This window comes from Spinacia oleracea, chromosome 6 (genome assembly GCF_020520425.1).
Source record: "Spinacia oleracea cultivar Varoflay chromosome 6, BTI_SOV_V1, whole genome shotgun sequence".
NCBI lineage: Eukaryota > Viridiplantae > Streptophyta > Magnoliopsida > Caryophyllales > Amaranthaceae > Spinacia > Spinacia oleracea.
The window spans coordinates 138,916,492-138,939,384 of record NC_079492.1 but is presented as its reverse complement, the minus strand read 5'-3'; the positions used below and the strand labels follow the sequence as shown (position 1 = coordinate 138,939,384).

At 34.1% G+C, this 22,893-nt stretch overlaps 3 protein-coding genes and 3 non-coding genes across 6 annotated transcripts; all 6 read left to right on the top strand.

Annotated features, from left to right (window-relative positions):
• Positions 1-1,530: 1,530 nt before the first annotated feature.
• On the top strand, positions 1,531-5,586 carry LOC110784911 (transcription factor MYB3). Its single transcript, XM_021989357.2, has 3 exons — positions 1,531-1,784; positions 2,614-2,743; positions 4,151-5,586. Exons 1-3 carry the CDS (start codon positions 1,652-1,654, stop codon positions 5,049-5,051), a joined length of 1,164 nt encoding a protein of 387 aa, XP_021845049.1. The 5' UTR covers positions 1,531-1,651; the 3' UTR covers positions 5,052-5,586.
• Positions 5,587-6,646: 1,060 nt separating this feature from the next.
• On the top strand, positions 6,647-9,455 carry LOC110784928 (40S ribosomal protein S10-1). Its single transcript, XM_021989367.2, has 5 exons — positions 6,647-6,805; positions 6,886-6,934; positions 7,728-8,001; positions 8,199-8,328; positions 9,097-9,455. The coding sequence occupies exons 1-5, from the start codon at positions 6,803-6,805 to the stop codon at positions 9,175-9,177; spliced, it is 537 nt and encodes a 178-aa protein (XP_021845059.2). The 5' UTR covers positions 6,647-6,802; the 3' UTR covers positions 9,178-9,455.
• A 1,436-nt stretch (positions 9,456-10,891) lies between these two features.
• On the top strand, positions 10,892-10,964 carry TRNAA-AGC (transfer RNA alanine (anticodon AGC)). Its single transcript has one exon. It is a non-coding gene; the product is annotated as a tRNA-Ala (tRNA).
• A 497-nt stretch (positions 10,965-11,461) lies between these two features.
• Positions 11,462-11,534, top strand: TRNAA-AGC (transfer RNA alanine (anticodon AGC)). Its single transcript has one exon. It is a non-coding gene; the product is annotated as a tRNA-Ala (tRNA).
• Positions 11,535-11,766: 232 nt separating this feature from the next.
• Positions 11,767-11,839, top strand: TRNAA-AGC (transfer RNA alanine (anticodon AGC)). The gene has a single exon. It is a non-coding gene; the product is annotated as a tRNA-Ala (tRNA).
• Positions 11,840-13,026: 1,187 nt separating this feature from the next.
• On the top strand, positions 13,027-14,687 carry LOC110784893 (uncharacterized). The gene is made up of 2 exons (XM_021989341.2): positions 13,027-13,700; positions 14,096-14,687. Exons 1-2 carry the CDS (start codon positions 13,219-13,221, stop codon positions 14,277-14,279), a joined length of 666 nt encoding a protein of 221 aa, XP_021845033.1. The 5' UTR covers positions 13,027-13,218; the 3' UTR covers positions 14,280-14,687.
• The last annotated feature ends 8,206 nt before the right edge of the window (positions 14,688-22,893 follow it).

Sequence of the window (22,893 nt, the reverse complement as noted above, 5' to 3'; positions counted from 1 at the left end):
TTTAGGAGCATAGGTACGTGCATAAGCTAGTACTCCGTATTACTTTAATTGAGATAGTTGAACGAAGACAACGTAAATGTGGTTACTTAAAAAACACAAACTAGCTAGTATAGCGCCCATCGATACGAGTAATAAGTCTGTATGGAATTTTGTATAGTAAGACAAGTGTACGGCCAATGTTTGCATGGTAGTAAACTAGTAATCCGATCCACTCTCATAGAACATATTTGGTGGATGCTTAAAAACAAAAGGTACCCCGAAAAGGGAATTAATCTAACTATTGGCTTTTGTTAATGGTACACAAAACTTTTCTGCCTTCTCTAGCTATGGTTCCACAATGTTTATGACTTGTTAACCACAATTGTTACTCTCTTAGCAAAACGTTAGTTTAACATTAATGTTAGGGACTCATATATTAAATGAAAAAACAAAGACATCATCTCAAATCGGATAAGATTACAATTTAGTCATTTACGGACGTATTAGTTACAAGATTTTTTGAAATTTCAATGATTGTTGCTAATTAATTAAAACGATAATCAAGCAGGGAAGGATCTTCACTTCCACCGGGCCCAGACTTTTAATAAGTTTTTCTGAATTATTAATTGGATTTTTTTTCCATATTTATCACTTTTTAAATTTCGGGTTTTTGGTTACCAATTTATAAAATGAAATTTGTTTACCACCTTCCTGATATTTTGTATTCATCCTTTTTTAACGGATTTCATCCAACTTTTCGTCTGTGTGGGTCTCATTACAAACTTTTTATTTTTTTTATTTTCCTTCTCTTTTATTAGGTTTCCAATAAAAAAAAGTTAGTTAAATAGGGATCACATGGACATAAAGTGGGATGAAATCCGTTAGGAGGTGGTGGATATAAAAAGTTTCATAAAATTCAGGTGGTAAACATGAAATTTCATTTTATGAGGTGAAAAAATACAAAAACATGAAAATCAAAATGTGATAAATATCAAAATATCCAATCGAATTATACAAACCGATTAAAATATGCATAAAAAAGTTGGTGACATATAGATTAAATGTATATATTTAAATGCATCTGTATTCTGTAAGAGGTTGAAGTTTCACACCTTGACCCATGATAATTATTTGACCAAGATCCGCCACCGTGATAAAATTACTTACCGGGTGAATTATGATGTTGATGTGGCAGATTTGTACTAGCTATAGAGGGAACATAGTGGGTACACATGGTATATATATGTCAATTGAGGCAACAAAAAGTTAAATATGCATATATACGTAGGTTCGAATTTGTTACTATGTAGAAAATAAAATAAAAATACAAAGCAGTGTTTTACGTAAGAGTAAGAATATATATTCACTAGAAAAATGATGAAAACATGTATGGGTTTGCTGAAAGGTCATTTTAAAGGGGTTAGATATGGATGTAATTGGTCCCATGCATTGGACCCCCTCCCTCCCTCCTCTTCCTTCGATCTTCACTTACAAATGTCGGCTCTCTTTCACTAACTATTTTTAAAAGAATTCATACAATAAACAGAAACACTTGCTACATATACTACTACAAGCTTAATTCAAATTTGATTAAATATTTCAATTCCCTAAGTTTTCTTCTCTAAAAGTACTAATATGCTTTAATTAGTCCGAGTAATTTGTGTATTGAAAAATGGGGCAGCATTCATGCTGTAATCAACAGAAGGTGAAAAGAGGGTTATGGTCTCCTGAGGAAGACGAGAAGCTCATGCGATACATTTCTACTCATGGCTATGGTTGTTGGAGTGAAGTTCCCGAAAAAGCTGGTTTGAACTCCCCCTATTTATTAATTTATTCACTCTTTTTGTCACTTTCAATCTTACATTTTCTTGTACATTATTGAAAAAGTTAATTTATTTGATGCTAGCTAGCTCTAGCCGGCCACTAGGATGCATGACCGCGTGCTAGCTTAGCCATGAACAATCAATCTTAATTATGATACGCATGAGTATGTATTATGATGCATTCACGTTCCAGAAGGAGCACAAATTCCTACAAACCTAGTGTGTTATTTTGTTGTATATCAAGTCTAAATTAATTTTCATGTAATGCATGTTTAGGTCATGTAGTGTAATACTATGTATGTAGACAGTGCCAAAGCTATAATGATGTCATTATTATGGGGCCTTGTGCAGGTTTTCTAAACGAGGCTCTCATTTAAGGTATTATACATTAAGGCCTTAATCACAACTCCAACTTTGTTTTTTTTTTTTTTTACAATAAGGAAATTGATTACACTGTATTATGAACATTTGGGGGGCCTGTTCCGTCGCTCACCTCGCACACCCTCAAAACCGCCCATGTACGTAGACTAGGAAGTATGATTTATGTGGTACGTTATATATATAAGCCAAGTTTATAGTTCTCATTTGGGTCACATTCGGTCCATTAGGATATGCCCGGCAAAATCAAGTATAGATGAATAATGTATACAGTACAGAATTTACTACGTAATTAGGATCGCTTGATGAGTTTAATTTTCATGTATATATCCTAAAGAGGCAACTAATCAAGTACATTATGACCTTCTTGTGGATCAAACTTCTAACATACTTCGTATGTATTTATTTTCTATGAAAAACTATGTATTGGTAGGGCTTCAAAGATGCGGAAAAAGTTGTCGTTTACGATGGATTAACTACTTAAGACCTGATATAAGGAGAGGAAGGTTCACTCCAGAAGAAGAGAAATTAATCATCAATCTTCATGAAGTTGTAGGCAACAGGTTCGACTCCTTAATTAACTAATTTCAATGTTATAACATAAACATTATATATATTGGTAGCAAAATTATGAAGAAATTCTTAATCGAGTATTGTGTATATATATACGTTATGTACTTATGTTGAACAAAATCAACGTACACTAATGGTTTTGGTGGATGAAATTGGTGTCTTTTTCTGAGTTGAATTGACACATTGATCGATCAACTTCTCCATGCTATTGTCATTAACAAGCTAGCTACAACAATTGATTTTGTAAAGTGTGGAAAGTTAGAAACTACCAAATTAATTAATTGCTGAACAACTAAACATCATCTTCCAAACAAACTTTGAGTAAAACTTCATCAACTCTAATATAATTATATGCAAATTAATAATTTATCTTTATGACTAAGTTTATACTATTAATGAGAACATTTCATGCATGTTTTCTTTGTATAAAAATAGATTATTGATGTTACGTACACATGCTTAATACACCTTGAAGCAAGTCTGCCCGTTGGCTGGATGTTTGTCTTTCAGTTGAAATAATATTTTTTTTTTGGTTGAAATTCTTGCTCATATCTTATCTTAGTATTACGCGTCGCCTAATTATTAAGTATTTCCCTTTCTTCCTTCCGTAGTTCTATTTTTCAACTAATAACTACCACTAATACAAATCTTATGGCCATGTATGAAACTTTAATTATTTTGATTAACTTTTTTTCCTCCTTTTTTGATACATTTCATTACCCTTTCAGTCTTTCACTACGATAGTCTTGCCCGTCATTTTTGCACGTATGTTTTACGTTACCACTTTTGATATGAATGCATGTCTAGTTTTCTGTATACTTTAATCAGGAATAACAATTCCTATAGAGGGTTTTGACTCATGTGTATGAGTCGATCTTCTCTTACACTTCATGTATCATTTGTGTGTCACTCCTTCATTTTAGTCATTACAGTGGTTGACTATGTATTTTAGATGGGAAAATAAAAGCGGTTCACTAATTACAAATATAAACTCGGTATGAGTATAAGTGGCACACAAGTAATACACAAATTGTGGAATAAAAGATTTTGATGAGTATATTTGAATGACAAAAGTAAATGGTGTAATAGGGTAATGTAATGAGGTCGTTTTTTCGGATATCAGATATATATGTGTGGCAACACGCATATCAGCTAAAAGACAAATAGCTAAAAGACAAAAAATGAAGTACCATTCATGTAAAAAAAATATCATTATGTAAAAAAAAGTAACATTTTTGTTTTAAAAAGTACCATTTAATTTATTTTTTGTCATTTTTCCTATTTTGTCTTTTGCTATGATATGCATTTGGAAGCACATATCTGATATCCGAAAATACTTTCTCGTAATGTAATAGCTATCAATGACATAACCAATTAATTGAATGATATATATGCAGGTGGGCACATATAGCAAGTCACTTACCCGGAAGAACGGACAATGAAATCAAGAATTATTGGAATTCATGGATTAAGAAGAAGATCCGAAAGCGTACATGTTCCTCCCCTTCTGTCACGACCACGACCACGACCACCACCACTACCACTTCCGTGGAGGCCCATGCAGCCACTAACCCCTCTAATTACCCGTTTATCATCAGCTTTGGATCCGACCCGATTCAGGAGGTAAATCAATTAGATGGGGCCATAAAGGAGGAATCAATACTACCCATGCAAGAAAATAACACAACCCTAATCCCTTCCTCTTGCCCTATGTTCATGTTTGACACAAGCACCCCAATCGACCCCATTGGCAGTATTACTAGTAGCAATGCAATGGGGTTAAGCACATCTGATCTTCAACAAGTTTGGAATTCTTATAACATGCCAATATTTACTAATATCACCAATACTTCTAATAATATGCCAATATTTACTAATTGCACCACTAGTACTATAAGTACTACAATTAGTGGCCATGGAATTGATTTTACTAACGATAATAACAACAATAGTAACTATATGCCAAGTTTGGTAGATAGTATGGAGAGCATGGTTCCAATTGAGGCACAATCATGTACAAGTGGAGGAGGTATTGATCACCAAGAACATCATCATTATCGGATGGCGGCGGTCAATCAATGTTTGCCACGTCACGACGATCATCATGATCATGATGATCAAATGATGAGTGTTAATGGATGGGGGATGATTGAGTCACAAGGTTGTCCAAGTTTGTTGTTTTGGGATCAAGTTGAAGGGTTAACTCTTAACAATATTGGTGATGATGAGGATCAACTCGGACCGCCTTCGTCGAGTACCGGAACCACCTTGCTTTCTTCGTTCCCTTCTCCTTTGTGAGTTTGATCTGGAACAACATGATTGAAACTTTCATACAAAAGGGCCTTGATTTTGAGGATTTTTTTTTTTTTTTTTTTTGGGTTTGATTGATTTGATTGGTTATTTATGTATACATTGGTTGAGCTAGCTGTGTGACTTGTGAGACGCTAACTTGCAGTTTGTACAAAGGAGTGTTACACGTAGTATGGTCTAGAACCATGTTTGGGTCAACCCGGTCTGAGATAGCAGACAAAACCCCTTGAAAGTATAGGTTCGAGAAGAAACCCCAAAGTGCTTCGAGTGAGGTTGTGATACATGTACAAATCTTATACTAATAATTGGTGTTGTGATGTAATTATGTAATATGAACCCTCATACACGTCCAACTTTTTTTTTTTTAATGTTTTGAGAATTGAGATATGATACGAAAGTATAAACGGAAATCAACTGGTTGATGATGATTGACATGATGATGATGCCATACAAGTCCCTACTAGGAGGAAGTATTTTCGGATATTAGATATGCGCTTGCAAATTCATATCATAGCAAAAGACAAAATAGGAAAAATGACAAAAAAGAAATTAAATGGTACTTTTTAAAACAAAAATGATACTTTTTTTTACAGAATGATACTATTTTTTATAGAATGGTACTTTTTTTTTTTTACAGAATGGTACTTTTTTTTTTTTTTTTTACAGAATGGTACTTCCTATTTTATCTTTTAGCTATTTGTCTTTTAGCTAATATGTGTGTTTCCACACATATCCGATATGCGAAAAAACAACCTCCCCTACTAGGGTGTTTGCTTCTTGTGATTCTTTTCCTGATATTGTAATATATCCTTGAATCTATTTACTTCCTCTATCACATGAAATTCAACTGTTACCCAACTGTAAGTTGTCCCATGTCGAAAAATAGGAGATAAAATATCAAATTATAAGTTTAGGGAGTTACTCCTAATTTGCCATTTAGTTTTAGTATAAAACTATTTTTTGGGCTAGAGCGATGCCCGGGTCATTACTTGGATAAGTTAACTATGCCATTTTCACATCCGTGCACGGGACTTAAACCTAGTAACTCTATAAAGGTAGAGTTTAAGCAATATCAACTATTGAATAAAAATTCAATTGGTCATATAGTATATTTCTAAAATCCCCTATCTTTTCTCATTAATATATCCACCTCTGATTTCCCTTCCCACTAATACGAGTCATTAATTTTATACAAACTTTTAAATAAGGCGGTCTTACACAAAAGACCACATGGGTGTCGTATAAGTTAAGCAATAAAACCAATTAGTTAAACACTTAAAACAATTAGTTAAGCACTAAAACAAATTAGTTAAGCAATGTAATTAATTAGTTAAGTACTATAAGTCTATAACTAATTAGTTAAGCAATCAAAATAATGTTTTTAATAAGGCGGTCTTACACAAAAATTGCAATAAGGCGGTCTTACACAAAAATTGCCGTTAGTTATAAAACGTACTCCGTATAGTTTTAAAACAATTCTACCTTGTAGAGTTTTTTTTTAAAAATCTGGAGGATCCAGACTCGGTTAGGAGTAGAGGCCCAAAAAGAAGCCTGAGTATACTACTCCGTACATGAGTACCATATAAACGATTAAACGGGGTCTTTTAAAATCTACGAAAGAACAAAACTAGGGTTTCTCTGCGATTTAAGCTTTATTTCAAGGTTTATTGCGGCATTCCCTTTGCAAGTTTCACCATTTGATCGATTCCCACAGATCCCTTCTTCGTATTTCCGTCAACATGGTATTTTCCATTTCTCATTCTTCAATTTCCTTTTAATTTGTGTGTGAAATTTCATAATAATTTTGGGTATTGTTGAACAGATCATGACTGAGCAGAACCGCCGTGAGATCAGCAAGTACCTCTTCCAAGGTCATCTCTCTCTTTCTTGATCTAAATTATGGGTTTCCTTTTTGTGTTTGGTGCAATTTTATATGAACAGACTTTTTTTTCCCACTTAAATTTAATTTATTTTTATTAGTGAATAATTGATTAGATTATGGCAATATGATATGAATTTCTGGGTTTTTTCCAATGTGGTTGGTTTTAAATTTATATTACGGAGTATTTCATTTTGACAGTTGAAATGTGTTATCTTTCATTTATCCCAAATTTCAATATTGGATTGGGATACTGGGGTATTTAAGGAAGTGGTAACTCTGGGATATATTTACATGTCTGAGTGATAGGTGGAAGTGTGGAACAGTAACTTTTAGCACCAATTTGGTTTAGGCTTTGTCTTTCGTGGTCACAGATAGCCAGAGGTATGATTTGTGAACAACATATCTTAATTAAGAATTGCTTCCCAAGGTGATTAGATTTTACTATCATATAAATGTACGGAGTACAAACCAATTTTCTATTAGCTGCACTAGGTTGAAATCGTTGAATTGTTAATGTTGAATGTGGCTGCACCGCGTTACTGTTGTGACTTGACGGTGATACGGCTTGTGCTACTCCATTATTTGTATCTCATAATCGCATTGAGTTTTGTATGTTATTTGTTTGTAGATTTCCTTTTTAAATTAGTTTTTGTCAGTTATAGACTCATAGTTAATCTTTTGGAGTTCTTTAATCAGAACCATAAGAGATTTTTCTGTTATCAAAGTGATTCAGAAATGCAAGCTTTCTGTACTGATTTAGAACTGGAATGAATTTTGAACAGAGGGAGTTTGCTTTGCAAAGAAAGATTACAACTTGGCAAAGCACCCTGACATTGATGTCCCGAATCTGCAAGTGATCAAGCTGATGCAAAGCTTTAAGTCCAAGGAGTATGTGAGGGAGACCTTTGCTTGGATGCACTACTACTGGTTCTTGACCAACGAGGGTATTGAATTCCTTCGTACTTACCTCAACCTTCCCTCAGAGATTGTCCCTGCTACCTTAAAGAAGCAGATGAAGCCTGCTGGCAGGCCAATGGGCGGCGCACCTGGCCCACGGTAATGGCTTGCTCTTTTTTTTTTATAGTCAAAATGGTTAAGGCTGTCATAATTGTGATTTCCCTTCTGATGGTAAACACAAGTTTAATACGGAGTACAAACTTATCTTATTAGTGGCGCTCTGCTGATATTGTTGTTTTTTCAAATTGGATGTCAGCTTTCTAACTTGGTTGTAATGTTGTTGAATTTTTTACCAGTGGGGGATCGCGATTTGAAGGAGACAGGCCTAGATTTGGTGATAGGGATGGCTACCGTTCTGGACCTCGTGGTGAAGGTGATTCCGGTGACAAGGGCGGTGCTCCTGCTGATTACAGACCATCATTTGGGGTAAGTGTGAAACGTTGATAATGCTAATTGAGTTTCTTGGGTAGCTTCTGTTTTTTGATAGTCCTAATTGCACTTGTATAGTACTCCGTATTAACTATTAAGACCCTAATATTTATTTTCTTTGATGATCTGAATTTTTATTACAATGTTGTTACGTTACATTCCGGTGATTCAGTGAAGCGAGCTATACCTAGTTATCCACTGAATGATAAGCTGTACTACCTTCTGTAACATAAAACGATGGAACTGATCACATTTGTGAAGAAGATATATGCAATAGAGTGGAATCCTACGTGTCATGTGTTTGTTGCCATTACTTTGGCGTTGTTGAATATCAGTGATGTGTAGAATTTGGATATAAATAATTCTACAATATTCTATGAACCTATTCAAGGGTTATGGATATGAGATTGGATCCTAGGCCCAGTTCAGCTGCTGAGATAGCTTTGTCCAGAATACCGGTACTTAGAAGACTTAGTTGATAATTCTATTTGGATCTGAATTTCCTCTATATAGTAGCATAGTGTTTGCGTGAAAGGTAAATTAATCTGTATGAATACAATGCTATATATTTCCCTTGTCACCTCCTGAAGGATGTGTAAACATGTGGATCATGGATAGAACCAGTATTAGATGGCTGATTTTATATTGCCTAAAACAGGGCTTACTCTTTGTCTGTGGTCGTATAAGGTGTGAGTTTGTGATTGTCTCCCCTCTCCCCATTGTACCAGATTCGTGTTTGATGATACATATTTTATTATTTCACAGGGTTCTTCTAGTGGTAGGCCAGGCTTTGGTCGTGGAGCTGGAAGCTTTGGTGCTGGACCAACAAGTTCAAATCTTTCTTGAAACCATAAACTTCTATGAATAGGACTATTCCAATTTTGAATGTCATGACTGTTTTTGATTGAGTTGAAGAGAAATACAATACAATGTTTTGCAAGAGGCTTCCTTAGACTAACTACATGTACTTTGACTTCTTTAATTTAGTTTTTTTTTCCCTTTGGTTGGTAGATGATGTGAATACTCAAGTGATCATCTGCTTGGCCACCATTTTCAGATTTTGTTTATTGATACCTTTTGCTTCATGGAAAAGTTTACATGTTAGGCTTTGCCATTATCTCCTATTTGTTCCTTGTCTGGTGTGCTGCTAGTACAAACGTGCCCATCTGCCTTAAGCTTCTGTGGCATTTCGGCTCTGGCTGACTAAAGGAGATTGTAGTACCAAGTGTAAGATTTCAGCATCTAGTCGGAATAACTACTACAGTACCTATGTGAATGTTAAGTTCTCGCTCATCTGTTTTTCATTGCGGCAACTTTTGTGTAAGACCGCCTTATCGAAAAGACCACTTTGATTATTTTAACTAATTATTTTCATTGGTTAACTTATATGACACCAATATGGTCTTTTATGTAAGATCGCTTTATGTAAAAGTTTGTATTTTTACTGCACTTTTTGCACCATTTTTTAATTGTCATTATTTCTTAGTCTAAAACGAACTAATGAAGCTAACAGTAAAGAGAAATTGACAGATCGGGAATTGTAACCTTAGCTGCTAACAGGGAAAAAGATGCAAATTTTCCAGTATGAGGAGTTGAGAATAAACAAGCTGGTTTCATGCATGAAAAGGGCTAGTTAAAAGATTTATCAAGCAACAGAAACCTTCTATCATAGAGCATCATTAAACAGGTGAAAACTTTGCATAATATGATGATGCAACATGCAAGTGTGCAACCCAATCTTGTTCATGCTATTAGTCAACTCCTTCCACTCTGCTTTCCTCAGCTTGATCTTCCAAAAATGGTTTCTCTCTATCACCGACAAACTCATTATCCTCGATACATACTCAACTCGAGTTTCAGTATCCTGTGAAAGGCTAAAACCTGAGGGTCTGAAGGGCAGCCCCGTATAAGACCATTACTTTGTTATCAATCTTGAATCCCTCCTTTGTTGCAGATACAAGTTTGTGCCCTTCATACTCTTTTAACTGCATGACATCATACTCATCAACTGATCAATCTCCCATGACGAGAACTTCATCTTAAACTTTACGAGGAAGGGAGAGTTTTCAACTGCTTTCTTGCTCTCTCCAGTGATGTAGTACATATCTCTCTGTTCTTCTTTCAAGCTAGTTTAGCCCTGTTCTGTCTGTTCTCATGAAAAAACATCTTTGTTTTCTTGAATTTTGTTGAACATTCCAATACATTTTTCTTCACAATGTTATTCCTTGATGAACATTTCAATACATTTTTCTTGAAAATCTTGTTCTGCTGCAGCATTTCACTGTGAGATGTTCAGAGGCATCAGGAATTCAGACATAAATCTTGATGTTGTTGAGTTTGTTCTGAATGTCGGAAAGATCAAATGATGCTCTCTTTATAACGAAAAGGATAGCCTTAAACTCGAGCTGCCCTTCGACTGAGAAGTGCTTCCAGTGAAGAGGGTCCTCCCAGTCATTTGTCAGGCTATTGTAGAATGAGCAGCATTAAGAATGCTTCTTTCCATCCGTAATTCTACATTTCAATTTAACTTATATAATATATAATTATATTTAGAAACAAAGGGGATGTAGCTCAGATGGTAGAGCGCTCGCTTAGCATGCGAGAGGTACGGGGATCGATACCCCGCATCTCCATTTTTTATTATAAACACACCATCCATATTCTGATATTTTGCAGAAATGCCTTATGCAGTTATGCTCTTATGCTTGTCCAACGTACACAACTACAGCATCTATGGAATGTAGCAATGTTTCAACTTATGTTGCCTTTTTGTGACCTCTCCACACCCTAGCTTCCACATCTAAGCACATATGGAGTACAGAAATACAGCAGATGACAGGACAAAATAATTTTGTTAGTCTTTCTACTTTATGCAAGTTGAAGCTTTCAGAAAACAGAATTGACTGACTCCTGACATGAATACAGATTAGGCAATCCTCTCTTGCAGCTTGAAAACATAATGATAATTGATAGCAAAAACAAGTTGCTTAACTCTATCCTATTTTGGCCATTGAGTGAAATCCAACTGCAGGTTCAATAATCCAAAATGTGGCATTTTGAAAAGATAAACTATTGGACTTTCATATTCTAATTATTTCAATTTAAGTATAAGAAGTGTATCAACAATGATGGGGATGTAGCTCAGATGGTAGAGCGCTCGCTTAGCATGCGAGAGGTACGGGGATCGATACCCCGCATCTCCAATTTCGTTTTTGTATTTTCATTTACAATTTACAATTTACAATTTACAATTTACAATTTACAAACATGATAAACATAACAATATATACAAGCTAGTACCCTTCACCAACCAGTCCACAGTCGAGTGTCATTTGTCAACCACAGGTTTAAGTTATCCAAGTTTTGACATCTAGCAGATCCTATCCACAGAATATTACTATGATATATTAAAGTGCAGTACTGTAGAACAATCATGGGGATGTAGCTCAGATGGTAGAGCGCTCGCTTAGCATGCGAGAGGTACGGGGATCGATACCCCGCATCTCCAATGTTGTGATCTTTTAAATCTACATTTTTTTCACCTTTGGAGTTTGGTCCAACATCCTCATAAGTTATAACTATCTAAATTAGTCAAAAACATAGTTGTTGTCTCAGTTTGTTGAGTGTTTAGTCTCATTATGTTTGAGCAAAGAAATGCAGAGTTCGAGTCTTGATGATATGCTCCCTCTATTTTGTTTGAGGTACTATTTTAATTTAGATTCTTGTTTTTAGGAATTGAAGATCGAGTCAGTTTTTTTTATTCATCTTTAGGAAAAAAGTATATAGTAAATGGTGTGTGGATAAAGTAGTAGATTGAGATGGTGAAATTGTGTAAATATGGTGGGTTTTTTTTTATTTTAATTCAATTTTAGGTATGAGGGTAAAGATGTTTGCCAAAAATGTAGAAGATAATTTGTCAAAAATATGTTTAAGGCTTAATTTCACGATCAATGAGGCTTTATGGGCTAATTTTTTACATTTAACAATAAAAGGGGGGGATAAAGTAGTAGGAACAGTGAAAATTTGTAATTATGGTGGAAAAAGGTATACCAGTAAAGATGTTTGCCAAAAATGTAAGAGATAATTTAACGTACCGGAAATATGTTCAGGGCTTAATTTTACGATCGATGAGGCTTTAATGGCCGATTTGCTTACATTAAAAGTAAAGGTAAAGGGGGTTGATTTCACATATAGAGTATAACCAAATTAAGAGGTCGATTTACTATATTCTCCCTTTAAATTTCAAATACATACACATGTATGCCTATACAACGCTATCTATACTAGCTTGGGTCACGTACGATATATAGGTCGCTAAAGACTATTCCCTGTGTGGTTGTGTCCCCCTTTTATTGTCTCATAGCCAAAATTTAATTTATTAAGAATTAGATATAAATGTGCATATAGGTTAGAAACCCGCGAGAACAGAGATGAGGGGTGGAGGGAGTACGTAGAATGTATTTGGACATTTGTTATTGCCCATTATGCTCAAATGAAACCGATCGATCACGTTATCCATATCTATATGTATTTGAAGTATGAACAACTATATATAGTTGTGCGTATGACCTGGTCATATATTGTAGCTGGATTCAAGAAAAGCAACCTAAAAATCAAAAATCAAAAATCCCAATTAAAGAATAATAAAAAATTAAACCTATGAATAAGGAAGATATGACAACAAAAAAAGGCAAATTTAATTTTAGATTTCCCATCAAATTCCCTAGAAGAAGAAAAACAAATCATGATAAAACTAATAATAATCAAGTAACAACATCCCCTACCTCCACCTCCGCCTCCTTCTCCGCCTCCTCAAACCCTTTTCCTTTTCAAGATCATGGGGATCAGAGGCGGCGTCCTCCCCTCTTGACACCCCCACACAATTGCATGGCATGGAAATCGATTGAATCACCCTCGTATAAACGAAGGGTGATGGTTGTTGCGGAGGCCACCGCCGAGTCGGTGGCGGCCTTACAATACGTCCTTTCTCATGCAATGCAAGACAAGGATGATTTGATCCTAATCAACGTCGCCCCCCAACCACGACCGTCCAAAAGAGCCCCGTTTATTAAATCCTTCTTCCGACGTCACTCGGATCCTGGGTTGGCGGGGATCTCTAATTTCGATCCTGTGTCTATTGACGCGGAGCGTGGCGGTGGTGGTGGTGGTAACGGCGGAGGAAAAGATTTTCTACAGGTGATGAAGAGAGCGTGTAAAGGGACGTTCCCGAATTCGAGGATTTGGGTTGAGAAGGTGGAGCAAGGGAGTTTGGATAATAAGGGTGCTCTTATTTTGTCAAGGTGTAAGGAGTTGCTGGTTGATTTACTTGTTGTTGGCCAACGTCGTCATTTCGTTTCTGTTCTATTAGGGTGAGTTTAAATTATTGGTAACCATTTCATCATAATTAAATTCTACTTTTTATTAATTTACACATTTTTTAAGATCAATTGCACGAAACGAAAAATGAAACTTATGATACGTCACACACAAACATTTAATGAACCTTACGTCAAGAACTGATTGGTAATATTGTATAAATTGTATATTAGTGATATCTTACATAACAATGGTTTTGGATTAGATGTTCGGGTGTATTTTTAATTTTACAAATGATTATTTTCGTAAGGTTTGAGACTACGTATTTTTTAAAAGGTTTGAAAACACAGATCTCCATACTTGTTAAGTGTAAATATATCATTTTGTAACATGTTACTACATACGTAGTGTAGTGTATTAGCATGATATACTTTATTTTATATGGCAGACCAAGAAGATCTTTTAGTACCGGATCAACGCAACTACGAGGAGCGGTGTCAAAAACAGTAGACACAGTTGAGTATTTGATAGAGAATAGCCCATGCACATGTGTGGCAGTTCAAAAGAAGGGCCAAAGTTCAGGCTACATTCTCAATTCCAAAACTCACAAAAATTTCTGGCTTTTGGTCTGAATTCAACTAGTTTTAGAGGTTTAAATTATCTATTTTTCAACCTTGAAAATTTAAAGCACTAGAATGGATAGCATCATTAAGTCGGATATTTGGATCGGATCAACGGAAGATTCAAACCATTATCCGGACTTCGTTGGCCAAATTATTTATTCTCTATTTATTTTATTTTTAATAGGGGATTTAATGGTTGGAAAATACAAAGATTGTACATTTGTACTAGCTCATGATGTTTTTTTTGGGTGTACCATCCGGCTCATGATGTTGAGTTGAATATTTGTTTCTTGAAGTTTAACATAGTAAAAATTAAAGGAAAAAAACAGAAAAAAATGACTGGTACTAAATTATTATTGGCACCTTGAAAAAAAATGTTAGATAATTTCTATTTTGAGCTTGTGTTATTCATAATTATTTACAATCTGCATCAAGGCGATCAGAATGAATTCAAAATATTTTTGAAAGGCGTACACTATAAGAAAATGTTATATTTATGACAGGAAATCCCGTCATTGACCCATCATAAAAGACCATTATGACGGGATTACCCGTCACAAGCCCGTCATAAAAGGGGCGTCGTAATTGACTATCCCGTCATGATCCCTTCGCAAAAGCTTATTGTGACGGGAAAAAACCCCGTCGTAAAAACCTTTTGTGACAGGGGGAAATCCCGTCACAAAAAGTCAAACACGACGGGCTAACCTCCCGTCACGAAAAGCCATCTATGACAGACTAACCCCGTCGCAAAAATGCTACTGATTCTTATATTAACCTGCTTGTTTAGCATGCTCCTGCTACATATCCCAAAGCAATATCAATGATTTCTACATATAGTAATACCATCATCAATTCATCATTGCATACAAATACCATGAAGTCATTTCTAGTTTCACAAAATCCAAATCAACAGCAGTGGCCCATTATTAAAACCACAACAAGACATACAAATTAATACCATGAATTGAAGTTCATTTCCAGTTTATCTGATGACTAATTATATAAAAATTCAAACTGAAAGTCTACAACAGAGAAGAGTGAGCCAGTAGAAATGAGGCACTTTAGAAGAGCAGTCAGCAAGGAAGCAGATCAGCAACACCAACTTAACTTGAGAGCAGTCAGCAAGGAAGAGGAATGAGGCACTTTAGCCAATTTCTTCCATTTTCTATATTGTTCTGTAATTAATCAAGAATCTCTCCTCCTGAATTATACGGTAATGTGTTAATCGCCAATTTGACCAGGATTTCGGGCTTGAGAAGTCAAGACTCTATGACAAAACGCAAAAACGAGCTCAAGCTCGAAGGCAAGTGGATATCATCGTCCTAGGAAATAAACATTTGAGTGGTGGCTCCATTAATTTCAGTATTGATTCAAAGGTAACACGTAGTACGTAATACGTTATCAATGGAACCATTTGCCATTAAGTAATTAAAGGCCACAATTCAAAACCCCACTTCTCGTTCAGAAATTGCAATTGCAATTGCAAAACACACTTAATCTGTATACCAAGCACAAGATTTCTATAACCTATGCCTATAATTATCGATTAAATACTCAGAAAAGTACACATTATAATTCTGTTTTTTTCACAATTCTAGTAAAAAGAAAACTAGCATATCTCTTTTTCATCTTCAGACCCACGTATAAACACTACTCCTCTCCTAAATTATTTCCGCAATTCATTAATGGCAACTCCAATAGCACGCATATGCATTTTGCGCTTAGTTACTGTTTTAAATTGCAACCACGTATTAGGGAGGCGACAGGGAAACAAGACGGAAACTAGGGGATCTAAGCTCACAAATGTCAATAGATAGAGAAGAATAAGAAGCAGAAAAGGGAAAAAAAGAAAAAGAAATACATATTGGGCGCCAAAAAGAAAAGAATTGAGCCTCATGTAAGAGTCACTTGACCGACACATTGGAAGTCAATGCCGAACTTTTAGTCAACCAACATATTCGGCCAAATGTATCATTTTACAACATTTAGTGTTTTACAAGGTACGTTCTTACCACATTCGTTATCGAGTACCCGTTACTTGTAAGGTTTCCAGTTTTTTATTTTTCATATAGTTTTGCTCAGACATAATATCAACGGTTTGTATTGCATGTTCAATTATGGATACTTGAGAATCGTATATGACAGATGGAATGATGATGCCCGATTGGTGATCGTTATAAAGCACGAAGAACGATTATTGATACAGCATTTGCAGAATATGTTTCAGAAAGATACAGAGACATTGGTTTCTATCGAGTTAAAAAAATGTTAATTTTATGAGGAGATAAGAATAGATATGTGCTTCCTGACTACTAGCTCTCTCATTCGATGTAATTTTCTTTATACTATTTGGTGTAATAAAAAGTTTCATAAGCATCTCATCCTCTCTTTAGAAGTAGTACGTTCAAAAATTGTGAGATATTTCATTTCGTCAAATCTTCAACGAGTACTTGTTTTTTTCTTTTCAAAGTTATGGTTTGTATGCCGAAATCACATATACCCATTTACCAATTACCAAAAAGAGAAAGTATGAAACAATATTTTAATGTTGATTACATGTCTATACCAAAGCCAGAAAATTTTAGGGATATACTCTAGGAGGGTAGATAAGAGAGAATATGGCTTCTCAAGCTATCGAATGGTAATTTTTCTTTTATAAGCAAATCATAAAGGAGAAAATGAATTAGTTTCGCAATTATTTGTCATTTTAAAATATTTGGCTGCAAAATAAAAGTGACATTTGGATAGGGAAAGAGCTACACAACAATGTCATGCTTGTGAGTAAGAGACTAAGAGCTCATATCTCGTGAACTTTTAACAACAACCAAATCCTCTAGAAAGCATTTTTAATTAGTTAACATTTCTCTTATTCAATTTTGATCATGCAAGTGTTTTAACATTATCCACATATTTTCATTTTACTTTTTTTTTGGGTACCATAATAAAAGGTAAAGTTAATATGATAAATAAAAAATTAACGGATTTTTCATGAAATACCCCCGAATTATGGCGTAATTCACCAAATGCCCCTCGACTTTCAGAAATTCACCAAATGCCCCTCACAAATGACTTAATACCCAAAATACCCTTACTAATGACGCGCCGTTAGTCCTCCGTTAGCCTAATTTTTAAATTCACCAAATACCCCTATTTTATAACTTATTTCATATAATACCCCTATTCTGAAACTTAATTCACCAAATACACATAACTTAAAATTACCCATTTTGATGCTCAGCGGCTAGTTTTTATGTTTGAAAATTAGCCGTTGCTTATTGTTTGCTTATAAAAACCCCTTTTCTGACTATTTATTGTAGTTTTTCTATTGTTTTGTTAATTTCATATCATTTTTGTCATGAGTTTTCTTTCAAAATCATCATCCACACCCATGAATCCACATATGTAAGAGTCCCAAACAATTTCTAATATTATGGGAGGAAATTTCCATCTGAGGCTCCGATACAACACTCAGTAAGTTTCAATTATGATCCAATAAGTTCAGGCCTCATCCAGTAAAGACAATGCACTTTAGCTGAGCAAAAGGCCAAAAAACCCCATTTTCAAAGGGATCTTATGTAAGTGAAGCTGAAGTAATTCAATCTAAAGCTAACACCTTAATTTTCTTATTGTCCGAATGGTAAAGAAACTAAGAAATCAAGTTCAATAACACATACATTTTTATCACAACCTCGATTTCAACTTGGATTCATGATGTGAAAATCTTGAGTTTGGAGGCAAATCTTTGTGCCAAGATTCATGTTTTTTCACTGGTTCATGAGCTTTGGAACATACCTTAGTTTCATTTTTTTTTTCTTGTTCCCTCAAATCCAAAAATAGACATTTGTCCATAAATCTGACCATGTCAATAGGACCTAGCTCAAAAGAAAAGTGGGAAAACCTTTATGCCTCGACTGTAAGGTTGAGAGAAAGTTAGGAGATTGAAGAAAGATGTTTGGAGGCAGTAGAGACAGGAGACAAAAGGGAGTTAACGTTAAATATGTGGCATGGAAGCAATAGAAGCCGAGGTAGCTGGAACATATGCGTTAGAATCAAATTAATAAGAGCTTTATTTTTAATCTGTTTGCATATGTTAAAGATATTTCCCATATTGAAAAAGGAATACCTTCCGATTTCATGGTAAATATAATTAATTGGTCACATAAAGAATAAGGTACAAAAGAAGTAGCTATTTTCTTGAAGAGTTGCGACGTTTTGAGGTGTTTTTAGGAGTGTTTTATGTTTTAGTGTTGTACCGGAGCTTCAGATTGAGTGTTGTATCAGATATTCGGATGTCAAATTTTCTCCCATGATAACAAAATTTATTTGGGACTCTTACATATGTGGACTCATTGGGTGTGGATGATGATTTTGAAAGAAAACTCATGACAAAAATGATATGAAATTAACAAAATAATAGGAAAACTACAATAAACCGTCAGAAAAAGAGTATTTATAAGCAAACAATAAGCAACGGCTAATTTTCAAACACAAAAACTAGCCGTTGAGCATCAAAATGAGTAATTTTAAGTTATTGGTATTTGGTGAAATAAGTTTCTGAATAAGGGTATTTGGTGAAATAAGTATTAAAATAGGGGTATTTGGTGAATTTGAAAATTAGGTTAACGGAGGACTAACGGCGCATCATTAGTAAGGGTATTTTGGGTATTAAGTCATTTGTGAGGGGCATTTGGTGAATTTCTGAAAGTCGAGGGGCATTTGGTGAATTACGCCATAATTCGGGGGTATTTCATGAAAAATCCGAAAAATTAAATGAACAAAAAAGTTGCTACAAATTAGAAGTGCACCACAAGGTACGGCCGTATAAAGTTGATCAAAATTCTATGTATCTTGGTCCTTTGGAGATAAAAATTGAATAAGTTGGTCAATTGAAGTACTTCACATTCCACAACTTGATATTACGTTATTTTTACATCTAATTGTAAAGGGTAATCGACAACTGACAAGTCTAAGGGGAAAACAAATTTAATAATACGCGGTAGAATGAAAGGTAGGAAACAAGACCATAATTTACTACTTTTAGGACGTGTATGGCGGTAATAATTTGGCCTAGTCAAGAAGATACTTGTAAAATCTGTAAGTGTTTTGGCAAGGTAGCGGGGTTAGGTAACGGTTAGCGGAAGAGGTAGCGGTAAGGTAGCTTTTGTCAAACATTAAAATTATGCCTTGTTCGGCAAAATTAGCGGTAGCGGGTAGCAGTTAGCGGGTAGCGGTGAATAGTATCTGGTAGCGGTTAGTTGTCAAAGTAGCGGGTAACTAATATGAGTGTTTGGTAAAAGTAGCAGTTGATATTGTAAAATAAAATAAAAGCTAAAATATTATTTAAAACTTTACTATAAATTTGTCAAACGCTACCCGCTACCTTAAAAATCTACTAATTTTAATGTTTGGCAAAAGCTACCCAACCAATACCTGAACTTGCCAAACGCTCACAAATTTGACAAGTAGAGTATTGAAATGGTCAAAACGCTACCTGCTGTCTCAAAAGCTACCACCGAAAAAGGCCCTTGGTGGGGTTCAAAAAGAGCAGGTAACGTTCGATAAATTTATAGTAAAGTTTTAAACAATTTATAGTTTTCATTGTATTTTAATATCAACCGCTACTTTACCGAATACTCATATTAGTTGCCACTACTTTGACAACTAACCGTCACCCACTACTGTTCAACGCTACCCGCCACTTTAACAACTACCCGCTACTCAACTGCTAACCGCTACCCGATCTGCTACCGCTAGTATTGATGAACATAGCCCTAATCGAATTGTACATTTTAAGCGCAATTAACAAGACAAAACCTTGTCCTCTCTGAGTCGTTAACTATCATTAACATTACCTAACTTACCCGTTAGAATTTCATTTTTGAAATAGCTTTTAAGGGCAACCTTAAGGGCAAGTTAATAGTCAAAATAGTTTGTCATGCCACTTAAGATTTTAAGTTAAATTACTTTCTAGCTAGTTTTTGTTTTAATGGTAAGTTAATTTACCGAACTAGCTTAATATTTAATTAGCTTCCACTTCCACATATCATTTACTTTAAACTTTATTGTAATTATAACTCACATTCTAATTGGTTAGTTTTTTCTCAAGCAAATTAGCTTATTTGCTTAGCCAAGCCAAATTTATCAAAAACACTCCAATATTCAAATTTGAAACTTTTGCTTGAGACTTTTGTAAATTGCAAGCGTCTTCAGCTACAAACATTGAAGTTGATCTATAAGATAAATATTCAAAATTTATATGTTTGGTCAATTTTCGAAAAGGGTAAAACTTTTCATAATATATTTCATTCATTTATCTCGAATAAATTTTTACATTACTTATAGAAATATAAAATGTGATTAGAAAAATGTGACTTGAGTGTTGAGTGCCCATGAAATTAACCAAGTAATTGAGACTGGAAGGAGTAAGTATGAAGTATTAAAAAACAAAAGGTCTTGTGCGTACAAGGTGTACAATAAATTTATTGTACATCAAGATAACTTTTACCCCTTTTTTCGTAATTTTAACCTAGTTTTGATTAACTTTTATATTAGTAAAAAAAAGTTGATAGAAATGATTAATTTTATACATTATCAGTGATTTTGAATAAATAAGTTTTACTAAAATGAAAAAAATTGTCACTTCAAAATAGATAACTTTTACATATATAAGCTTAACTTTTAAGAATTTTGAGTTAACTTTTATTTCGGTATACAATATTTATTATACACCCATTGTAAATAAGAATCTATATAATATACTAAAAGAGAGGAAATCAATGTGGTGATGACAAATGTCACTCATTGATTGACCTCTCTTTTAAAATAATTAAAATATTTTTTTTCTAACTATCTCTCAATAAAAATCTATTACGGACTACATAATACAGAGTATTTATATAATATACTAAAAGAGAGGAAATCAATGTGATGATAACAAATGTCACTCCATGATTCGCCTCTCTTTTAATATAAAAAATAATTAAAAATATTAGTCAAAATTTGTTTGTTTTATTTAAGGAAAAATATGCACAAAGAAAATATTATTGATTGGCATTATAAATCTTTAGATTGTGTTGATAATAAACATCCTAAAAATATAACATAAAAATATAACTTACTAAGATTTTCATTTTTAAAGATTCTTATAATTATGTATAAATAATTTAATACACAATACGTTATTTTCCCCTCAAACTCCAAATCTATTACATGGTGCTGACAAGTGTTGTTTTTTATTTGATTATCTTATAATATAATTTTTTTTACTAAAAGAGTGGAAATCAATGTAGTGATGACAAATATCACTCATTGATTCACCTCTCCTTTAATATAAATAATTAAACTTAACAATAATTTATAACATCAAATATTTTACAGCCGTATAATCTCACGCAAATAGTATATTCCGAAAATATGGGTGAGAATCGTAATATCAAATGGTTCATTGTTTTTTACCAAATATAATATGCATAACTAACACTTACTAAAAGTTCTACCACGTTAGTTATGAATATATAAAAAAATTACTAATAAATTTCCTATTATAATTTTTTGCTTATTTACTTAATTATTCTAATCAAACAAAAGAATTGTTAAATACTCTAGAATAGAGTTTTAAAATTCAAAACTGTCTTAAAAAAAAAAAAATTGAGGCTAGGGGTGGGTTTGAGGCGGGTGTGGATACACGGGGGAGGGTGATGAAGAGGGGATGCATTTTATTTTGCACCTCTCAAAACGGGGATTGGAAGGGATGAAAATCATTCCTATCAATGATGGAGGGGGTATGGATGAGAATAATAGACGGGTGCGGATGTGCAGGCTAAAAGTTGATTATTTATCGAATATAGGGATGTTAAATTGTTAAATTAGGGGGACAAAGCCAATAACTAACTTTATAAGGGTTAAGAATTTAAAATCGGTAACGGGATTAAACTGGTTATGGGTTGTAAACGATTCGAATTAAACGAGTTACGGGTTGTAAATGGTTCGAATTAAGCGGGTTACGGGTTAAAACAGTTCGGGTTGTCAATGGGTTTTCCTCGGGTCCAACGGTTCGGATTGAAGCGGATTGGGTTATTAACGGGTTTCAGATCCATTCGGTTCTGGTTGTTGCTGGAATGGTTTGTTATCGGGTTTCAAATCTAATTGGGTTAATATTTTTCGGTCGGTTCGGGTTGAATATAATCGGATCTGGTTTTGGGTTCCAGCTCGCGGGTTATTAACGGTTTGGGTTCTAAACGATCGAACCAACCTAATGGGTTCAACGATTCAGGTTTAGAATTGACATCTCTCATAGTATAGGATGATAACTGATTTTTATACCTAATATGAAATCATGGGTAATGCGTGAAAAAGAATAAAATAATCTACGTATTTTTCTATGTTTCTTTTTTCTAAATTAATTTAACTTTGCACTTAAAGTTAAAACACAAATTCTTATTTACAAGGGTTGTACAATAAATATTGTACACCGTAGTAAAAGTTAACTCAAAATGCTTAAAAGTTAAGCTTATATATGTAAAAGTTATCTATTTTTTAGTGATTGTTTTTTTAATTTTAATAAAACTTATTTCTTCAAAATCACTAATAATGTATAAAATTAATCATTTAACCCTTTAAAATG